Source organism: Athene noctua, chromosome 15, assembly GCF_965140245.1.
Source record: "Athene noctua chromosome 15, bAthNoc1.hap1.1, whole genome shotgun sequence".
NCBI lineage: Eukaryota > Metazoa > Chordata > Aves > Strigiformes > Strigidae > Athene > Athene noctua.
Genome location: NC_134051.1, coordinates 2759823 through 2769868, shown reverse-complemented (window position 1 = coordinate 2769868; position 10046 = coordinate 2759823). Strand labels below are relative to the sequence as shown.

Below are 10046 nucleotides of genomic sequence, written 5' to 3'. Positions count from 1 at the left end.
TTCTACATGCCTTGGTGTATCTTTTTCAGAGCTGAGAGAGCTTATGTCTCATCTGAGTAAAAGGAGTTCAAACTTGATTTATAAAGCCCTGTTTTTTTCTTGAAAAAACTAACATGTATCACCCATGTAGAAAGAAAATGTAATAAAGATTTAGTGCTATAGTTCTGTTACTGAATTTGTGAAGAAGTCCCCTTTGTGAGTGTATGTGTGGGTTTTGTTGGTACCAGTGAGTGTAGATGGAGAAACAGTTACCAGAAAACCACAGGCTGAAGAACAGTATGTGTTGAAGTAGTGTGAAAAAGTCTCCCAGCAGCTCATAAGCTCCAGAGACTAAACAATGCTACTGAATCTGTAAGAGCTGATAAATTCAGAACACCAAGCATCTGCCAAATCTGTCCAAGGCTGCTGTATACAGTAGCATCAACAACAGGTTGTATGACTTTGGCCATGTTCAAGAGCACAGTGGCTGCTAGATGCAGGTAGAGACTACAGGAATATATATAGACCCAGTGGAACAAAGGTACCCTTGAAGGACTGTCTGAACACCTGTAAACTGCTGTCATGTTGCTATGATGCTCTGCCTCTCAGTAAACAGCTGGGGCTGGCCTCCCAGCTAACCAGGTAATTGTGGGTAAACTTTGAATAGTTACCTGCTAATAATAACAACTTAACTAATAAAATGGGCTGTATTAAATATTGGTTGTGATCTGTGTCTCCCCTGATTCAACCTTCTGTGAGATAAAAGGTGTTTGACAACAAGCAGACACAAAAAGGGCAGGGATCAATCCCCAGGTATAGTTATGCTCTGAAATATAGGACATTGAGCCTTTTCAGGTCTACAGTGACCTGTCCAGTAAAACGATGTGGACTTCTGTGTGGTAGGAAATATCTCAGCTATTGGGTATCCAGCTGAAAATGAGCCCTAGATGAGAGTAAGACAGTGAGACTTTATCCATGCGTGTGATCTGCAAGGATCTTGGTTTCAGGTGGAAGAAGCACAATCTAAACATTTGCCTGTTTTGTTCTGTGCGTTGTGAGTTTTCTTCCCCCCTCCGAGTCAGAGGCTGGGGAATGGAAGCTGTAGAAGGTAGGAGTGACAGCACATGAGCAAGAAGTGAAACAACTGCCTCTTGGGGTGATTGAAGCTCTGTGAGTGTGTGCAAGCCCTTGTTCTTCCTGACAGCTGCTTGCTGTGTTCTTTGGCAAGGTGCAGCTGGCTGCTGAGCGCTCCTAGTATCAGCCTTGTGCCCTTTGTGTAGGCTTTGTGAGCTCTGTTCCTGACGCAGCCTTGAACAAGTAAGAAGGATGGTGCTGGCTATTGAAACTTCATCCTAAACCACCGTAACTACTCACCTGTTTGCTTCTCTTGATTGCCTGTCACAATAACACAAAATCAGGACCTTATTCTATGTGACTTGAGTTTTCTCAGGAGATGCTGTTACCTTGTGGTGACAATCTGTTCTTTTAATTCAGAGCAGGGATGTCCTTATTCCGTTATCAAAAAACATTTGTAGAGCTTCCATTTCTCAGAAAACATCCCTTCTTATTCTTGTCTTCTTTGTCCTATTTCACTATCCATTCCCTGTTCCTTCCAAAGCAGACGTTTTCCTTTAGAATCAGATCTATCATTGCTTTAAAAATCTGAGTAGTTGAGGAAACTTCAAATGGTGTTAAAATTGCAGATACTTAAAGCTAGTAACCAACAGCTTTGCACCATATAGAAGAGTACATGTAGTTTCACTAGTAAATAGAAAGCCAGGCTGAAATGAAAACATCATTCTTGCAGATAGGAGTTACTGCTTTGATTGGACAAAGATAAGAGACTAATTCCACTATGGACTAAGTCCCCTCAGGGCTTCCTGCCTTTGGTCCAAACAGGAACTTCTTACCTGAAGCTATGTACAGCTTAGGTTTGAAATGTGAAAAGCACCAAAACCACCTAATGGCCATCCCCTCTCCTGGGTCTCACAGGGGATCCAGGGATTATTGCAAATGTTTGTGGGTTTTGTCTGCTGTCTTGTGAATAACAGTTTCCTCTGAGCAACAGAAATGCAAATGTAAATCATCTGATGAAAACTCTGCTGTCTTTAATCTTGCTACAATGCAGAAAATTTTGGTGGCATTCTTCTAAATACATCTGAGATTCTATTTGGGAAGGCTGCCCTTTTCCTTTCGGTGACATACAAATGCAGTGTTTGCAGTGTTGGAATATGCTGAGCAGCTTTAATCTCCCATCTCCTCTTCAGGTGCTTCTAGTCTTGGCTTTAGGCAGCCTGAACTGTACCCCTTTCTTTAGGTGGTATCAGTTCTTAATATCTCTTCTAGCTTCATACCAGCTTGTGAAACTGAGATTGTTCCCAGCGTGACGCTGCTGGCGGCTTTGCTTTCTTCCCTGCTTTCTGTTTTCGTGAGCTTGTCAGGGGACAAACAAAAGAGCTTTGACTCCTGAACACACGCTTTTTTTGTATTACAGCAGGGCTCAGATAGCTTGTGTTGTGCTAAGCGCAGTACAGATACTCTATAGGAGACTATCCCTGCTTGACAGAACGTGAATTTTTAATGGAAACTTGTCTTTGGGGGGAGTTGGGGTGAAGGGACTGAGAAGAGAAATCAGCAGCATGTGCAGCTGTAATCCAGTTGCTTTGGTGACTGACGAGCTTTTAGTCAAATTTGGCCCTTCTATGGAGCCTGTCTGATTTATTTTTAATTCCTGCTGCTTAGTATTCCTGGCAAATTTTCTTTGATTTTTCAGCTATGGGAACATGGGGCTTTTGGAAGGAGATGATTGGAATAAGTCATTCTACAGCCTTAGTTTGGGAAAGCTTTTGGGCCCGTGATGCTAGAATTACTGATAGGAAGTGTTGGGATGAGCGATAGAGAGAGGGCATGTTGTAGTTTTGGTTGATATGTTGGTTTTGGTGTCCGTGTGATGTGATATGGGCCTTTGGAAGAACTCAAAAGCTTTCCTGTTCAAATAACACCAGGGGAGCATGGTCAGCAGCAAAGCAGAAGAGGGGCCTGCACAAGAGCTGGAATTGGTGCTAGTGGGTAATCATTCCATGAGTGTACAGTTGTCATCCCCCTCCAGACAGCGCGTGCTTCACTTGGCTAATGTGTTACGTATGGAGGCTTTCTGTCCTTTGCTAACTGGCGCTGTGGGGAGGTAAGCTTGCAGCTTCCTTACTTCCATACACTGTGTTGTTTGTCCTTGTGGATAGCAAGCTGAGGGAGACTTTAGCCAGCCCAGAGTTGCTGGGGCTTCTGGCAACTGGATCAGTGAAAGGCTTCTCACGGGCTGTGAATTGGTCACATCTTTTGTGCTCCTAGCACCATCTGCTGCATCCAGCTGGATTAGTTAAGGAGGGAGGGAGAGGGATGTAGCTTTAATATTCGTTATCTTAGTTTTAAGAATTTAAAAAATGGTGTGTGCTCTGCAGGCTTTATGGAACCATGGTACAGGTAACATACCAGTCTTGATCCTCAGGCTTTCCCTTCTCACAGATCCCCAAGGATGAACATATCCTTAGATTTCTGCGGGCTCGTGACTTCAACATTGACAAAGCTCGAGAAATGCTCTGTCAGTCACTGTCTTGGCGAAAGCAGTACCAGGTCGATTACATCCTACAGTCATGGAGGCCCCCAGCCCTCTTAGATGAATACTACACCGGAGGATGGCATTATCAAGACAAAGGTTAGAAGCTGCTCCTTACGTTGACAGTTTGTATTAAAGGACCTCATAAGTACCTGGGATTTTTGGAGAAAGTTGTATTGACACTTTAAAACTGAACAAAGTAGTTCAACACCTGTAAATAGCCATTCTGTTCTGCTGGTCATTTTGTTATTTCTCTGCACAGATCAGGCAGAGCAGAGCCTAGTGCAAAGCAGCATCTCTTTGATAAGGTTGCCTTTGCTTACGTTTTTTTTCCTTTTCAAATATTTAGTGTGGATTTTATAAAAGGTACTAGAGTGATAGCCTGGGAGACTAGAGTACTTCCCTCTTTAACCCTTATGTTTGCTTTGAAGATGGACGACCACTCTACATCCTTCGTCTTGGCCAGATGGACACAAAAGGTTTGGTGAAAGCTCTGGGAGAGGAATCACTACTGCGACATGTGAGCTGTACTTTCATTTCTCACCTGAGGAATGTTACGTCCCTTGGGGTGTTTAGAAGCCTCGGTATAATGCAGCTGGGATCTACTTGCCTGACACGAATAATTCCTGTGTTTCATCGCTGGTAACTCAAAGTTGACTTGGTGACTTTAGCATGGCGTAGCTTCTCAGTCTCCCTGCAGAGACAGAAGTGAAACTTCTGTAATGGTACAAATGGGCCAGAAGGGTGTTTTCCAATAATTTGCAGTTTATCTGTAAGCCTTCCATGGCCCTTTCATGCAGCTCTGCTAATGACATTTGATCTTATATTTCACCCTAGATTTTCAGTTTCTGTACCTTGGTATGATCAGTGTAACTTTTCAGTAGAGGATGGAGGGGTTTTTGTGTAGTTATTCTGTTTCGCACACTGCAAGTTCCCAGACTGGTATACTTCTGGGTTCTGTATTTTTTTAATAAGATCTCTGAGCTCTCCTGGTTTCTCAGTCATGCTCAGGCTAATCTTAGTCTGCATTGTCTTTGATTTCAGGTTCTGTCAATTAATGAGGAAGGACAAAAGAGATGTGAGGAAAATACCAACACCTTTGGCCGCCCCATCACGTTCGTATAGCTAATTTTCTTTTATCCCTACAGAGTTTAAACTGACGTGGTGAGAAGAATGCTTCTGTGAATGATTTAGGTGATGTCCTTTAGGGTTAAACTGTGGACAGCAGTGTCTCTCTTATGGGCTGTTTCTGGGCTTGGGGTACCCATATATAGTGGACTTGAATGCAGATAAATTCTACAGCTTCATATGAGAGCAAGTATTGATCCTTCATTTCTACTTTCCAGATAAATTTAATCTTGCTGATTTTAATCTAGACCCATTAAATTCTTTTTTTTTTTTTACAGGAAACTGTCTGCCAGATTTCACTTACATGTAAAATGTATTTTTGAAGTATTTGTAGCAATAGGCCTGTGTTCCTTCACCCTCTTCCACACTGACAGCATATGTTCTTGCCTTTGCCGTTGGGTGTCTGGTTTGCTTGAAAGCTTACTGGATTCAGGCTGTCTGCTGCTTGAGGGGAGATCTACTTTTTATTGGAACTGCTGGTCTCCCTTGTTGGCTTCAGTCACTCCCATACAGGCTGTGGTGTTACTGATACATTTTGTGGATCATAAACTGAGCAGCCACTGTGCAATGAAGATTCTGACAGGTCTTTTTCTGTGGGCTTATTTTAGATCCTGGACGTGCCTGGTGGACTTGGAAGGGCTAAATATGCGGCATCTCTGGAGGCCTGGAGTTAAGGCCCTTCTTCGGATAATTGAGGTTGTAGAAGACAACTACCCTGAAACTCTGGGGAGACTGTTGATAGTGCGAGCACCCAGGGTTTTTCCTGTGCTCTGGACTCTGGTGGGTGAAACCTGGACTGCAGTATCATAAGCACTTATGCATGTAAAAATAACTAAATCATCCAGTCAGTGAAAGTTCTGTTTATTGAAAGGAGGGAGAAGCTTCCAGGTATCTTGTGCTGAACTCCTGAAAAGGCTGCAGCGTTGCTGCAGAACAAGCTATAGGAGGCCTGTAGCTCATTTGATTTGAGGGGCTGTCATCCACCGGGGCAGGACAGCATGTTGGACCTAAACTGCAAATCCTCATGCAGCAGTGGTAGCCCAACTTGGTGGGTTTTCATGTTGATGGGAAAAGACAAGTATTTTTTAATCTCATGCTGAGGGACACTGAAGAGAAGAGTAATAAATATTGTTCTGCCTGATGCCTGTTGGCTGTTCTGACAATGTAAGTTAAATTTCTTGTGAGGTTTATATGTGGTGTCGTTACTGCAAACTTATTTTACATAAAGTATAAAATGCTGTGAGATGGTATAGTGCACTTTTCATTTGCTGCCCTTTTCTTTGGGGAACTGGTTGAGTTGTGAAGCTCTGTACTACTGCTGGTCTGCATTCCTGCTGATGAGGCCTTCCAGTCTAGAGCCTAAAGCATCCATGTAAGATGGTATAAACACCATCTCTAACTTCACTCGGTGACAGTGATGTCTTCTGTCCACTCTTCATTTCAGGTCAGTCCCTTTATCAATGAGAACACAAGGCAGAAGTTCCTCATCTACAGTGGGAATAACTACCAGGGTCCAGGAGGGCTGATAGACTACGTGGACAAAGACGTGATCCCAGACTTCCTGGGAGGAGACTGCATGGTGAGTTTCCCTCCCTGTTGTGCAAGTGGAGTCTGCAGTGTGCAAGCTCCCTCGATGCCCTCCTCCTCAACACCCCGGGCTTCCACTCCCTTCTGAGAGGTGGTTAACCTCTGTTCTGGCTGGGATGCCCCTACTCTGAGCACCGTGCAGTTAATTTGTGCGCAGGAGACTTCACCCTGAAGTGGTGATGCTGCCCTGGAGAATGGGTTTAGAAGTCAGCTCTCTAAACAGAGCTTAGGTAAACCATTATAGTTCAAGTAAACTTAGTCCCACTATGAAATCTTATACCAGCTGAGGGTCTCATCCTCTGTGTCTGACAGCCGATGAGTGTTCGTGGTACAGATAACTTGATACTTTACCACTAGATTAGTATGAACTCTCATATTTGTTTGTTGAACTCTTCCAGTGTACTGTCCCAGAAGGTGGGCTTGTTCCCAAGTCACTTTATCAAACAGAAGAGGAGCCAGAGAACTCGGATCACATCCGACTATGGACAGAAACTATCTATCATTCTGCAAGTGTACTCAGAGGAGCTCCACATGAGGTATAAACCAGAACTTCATAAGGCTGAAGGAGGTGATTAACTGGTATCAGTGATGTGTTCCTTTTGTTAGGGCTGACTAGAACAACGAAGGGCTCCCAAAGTGTGAGCACGAGATGGTTCAGCAGCACCATGCCTTTCTTGGGAAGGCTAATGCTAGCTAACAGCTAGAAATGTGGAAGTTCAGAACAGCAACTTGAGAAGCAGTATCTCTTATCTCTATTATGACCTGATCTTCTGCAAGATAGTGTTGTCTTCCTCCTTCTTGGGGAAATAAAGCTTCCCTCAGTTTCCCTTCTGACAGCACAGCTTCTGTACTCAGTGGTGTAGCTAGGACAGCAGTGGTGTTGTAAGAAGGTATGTGCTGGGAACAGCCTGATGGGGGTCACCAGAAAACATAATGTCCAAAAAAGGAGCGCTTGAGTGGCAAAACAGTCAACTAGCTTCACTGACGAAGAGTAAGTCTGATTTGGCCTGCTTAGGTTCCTTAGAAAGCAGCAGTGCCTTTTGGTGTGCACAGCCCCCCGGAAGGTGCTGTGTCCTGAATGCTTTGCTCCATTGAGGTTTTCCTAGAACTAGGAAATTATTTACAAGCAGCTCTGATACAGAGGAGAGATGGGGTAAAAATGCCTGAGCAGATGTATTGTGGCAGAAGACTGGCAATGGAAATCGGTCCATGTCCTTCTTGGGAATCAAGACCAAGACCTTAACTGAAGGATTGTAGAGAAAAGCATGTTTGCAGAGTGGGGAGGAATACATTGCCTGCCACTTGAAGGCCTGACTCCACAGTGCTCTTCTGTTTCCTCCTTAGATAGTTGTGGAGATTCTGGAAGGGGAATCTGTCATCACCTGGGACTTTGACATCCTGAAGGGAGATGTGGTGTTCAGCCTCTTTCACTCCAAACGAGCTCCTGAAACAAATCATAAAGAAGCCACGTTACCAAGTACCTCTGCTGCTGGGGACAATGTGCAGCTAATTGACAAGACGTGGGTCCTGGGGGTGGATTACAGCCGGATGGAATCTCCACTGGTTTGCCGGGAAGGGGAGAGCATCCAGGTCAGATGTGTTTGAGTCTTGGCATGGATCCTACAGCCCTAGAAAACTCCAAAATGGCTAGTGGTGGCAAGGGGGAAGGAATAGATGGCATGGGGGAAACCATGTATTGTTTGGAAGTAGTTGCTGTGTTCATCATTCTCTGGATTCCCTGTGAAAGTGGCTGCTATTGCAGTCCTAGTTTAGACCTAGCCATTGGAAGGAGATGCACTAATCCATGCCAAAAAGCTAATTGAAAATAGCCTTTTTTTTTTTTTTCAACTAGCATTACAGGGCTGTGGCTTCGGTGTGTAAAATAAGTGAATGGTGTATGGTCCCCAAGTAGTTAGCTCAGTGTTTTCTTCTGACTTTTGCAGAGTCATTCATTTATTTAAGACGCCTGGTACTCACCTGATGGCACTCTCTTTCTCTCCCAGGGATCTCATGTGACTCGTTGGCCTGGCTTTTACATTCTCCAGTGGAAAATGCACGGCCCTCTGCCCTGTTCCGGCAGTAGCCTCCCTCGGGTGGATGATGTTCTTGCCTCTCTGCAAGTTTCCAGTCACAAGTGCAAGCTTATATACTACTATGAGGTGCTTGCTTCCAAGGACTTCAGGTAGGAGATTTACTGGGGGGATTTACTGTACGATTTGCAAGAGAGAAACCGAGCGAGAGGACTGGATGTGAGGTAAACATCCAGATACAAGTGACCTCCACAGGGCGTGTGTTTATTGATAAGTTAGATGGGCACAAACCAGGTGGCATTTTGCACAAAGAATCTAGTTCAGTGCTGTAGGTAATAAAAGACCCCTTGGCTGTATGTCCAGCAGTGGAATTTTGCTTCAGTTCTTGCTTACAGCTACCTGAAAAGGGGGAGGTTTTGACTGGGGAGTTTTTTGATCTTAGTCAGGAACTTTTGGAGTAACTTAACAAATATCAGCTGGGCTATTTCATACATATTTCATTTGGCACTTGAAGTATGTCAGTCATGATTTGGTGAGTGCTTTCTGAATATGTGAGTGCATCAACCTTGGCAGGATTTGCCTAGCCTCCTTTAATGTTAGAAGTACTCTTCAAATCACCCAGTAATCTGAATTCTTTGCAAGTACTTGACCTTTCACTAGGAGCTGGAGGAAGTGTTAGGTAGAACAGACTTGCAGATGGGCAGGTGGCGACCTTGAGAATGTGACCTGGCCAGATCCTGTGGAGTCGGAGCAGCAGTAATTCCTCACTTCAGTCATTCAGACCTGCTTTTTGTTGCTCTACCTGTGTAAAACGTGTCAGGGACAGTAGGCTGTTGTGGCTATGGTGAACCCCGTCTGCTTTTGGCAGAAGGAGCTGAAGACCATGGCTGAACATGCTGGAATTGGGACTTTCGTGCTTAGCAGGCTGGAGTTCTCAGGTTAGCAGAGGGAGCTGCATCCATTGAGCTGTGCTGCCTTCAGAGTGCTCTTGAGTTTTCCTTTCTGCTCAGGAGCAGTGATTGCAGCCCCTCAGAGGCTCCAGCTGTGTTCTACTCCCTGACTGCAAGAGACAAGGTGTAATTTCTGTTGCTAGGAGAAAAGATGTCTCTAACAAATGAATTTTTCATCATGACACAAAGATTCTTAGAGACCAAGTTGAAAATGATGGGACAAAAAATAAAATACTTTTGCAAGTGTCATAGAGTATAAGTTGATCTGTCAAATGTATTGAGTTATCCATTAATAGCTGCCTTCCTAACAAATATATCTGTTTTGTCCCATCCCAGAGGATCTATGTCGAGCCTGGAATCTTGCAACAGCGGCTTTTCCCAGCTGAGTGGAGCCACGACATCTTCCAGCCAGTCCCAGAGCAGCTCCCATATTTCTAGATAGCAGGGCCAAGGCTACAGCAGCAAGGAAAAATTGCTCGGGGCTTCCTGCCCCCCCCCCGGAGCTGCTCTGTGCACCAAACCAAAGAGCCTACAGGGGCTGAGCCTTGAGGCAGTCGTTCGTGTGACCACAGGTAGCAGCTATTTGGACACAGAGAGGCTTCTGGGAGCTACTTTAGACATGAAAACTTAGAATTCAAATGGCAGATTTAGGAATTTTGTATCAGATGCCTACTTCTCAGTAGTCTCTTTCACAAATTGTGGGGTTTGGATGAATGTCAGTTTGCATGAATCCGTGTATTACTCAACTTAAAAGGGCTC

The 10046-nt window shown here is 44.5% G+C and overlaps 1 protein-coding gene across 7 annotated transcripts in view; it reads left to right on the top strand.

Moving 5' to 3' along the window:
* The window catches only part of SEC14L5 (SEC14 like lipid binding 5), a 42553-nt gene extending 32773 nt beyond the window's left edge, over positions 1-9780 (top strand). For all 7 annotated transcript variants that reach the window (XM_074919447.1, XM_074919443.1, XM_074919442.1 and 4 more), the window contains 9 exons: positions 3502-3691; positions 4024-4112; positions 4637-4707; positions 5329-5500; positions 6165-6299; positions 6706-6843; positions 7652-7897; positions 8311-8489; positions 9624-9780. In XM_074919447.1, coding sequence (XP_074775548.1) covers positions 3502-3691; positions 4024-4112; positions 4637-4707; positions 5329-5500; positions 6165-6299; positions 6706-6843; positions 7652-7897; positions 8311-8489; positions 9624-9729 — 1326 coding nt within the window. In that variant the 3' untranslated portion in view covers positions 9730-9780. The remainder of the gene's footprint in view (positions 1-3501; positions 3692-4023; positions 4113-4636; positions 4708-5328; positions 5501-6164; positions 6300-6705; positions 6844-7651; positions 7898-8310; positions 8490-9623) is intronic.
* Positions 9781-10046: the final 266 nt, after the last annotated feature.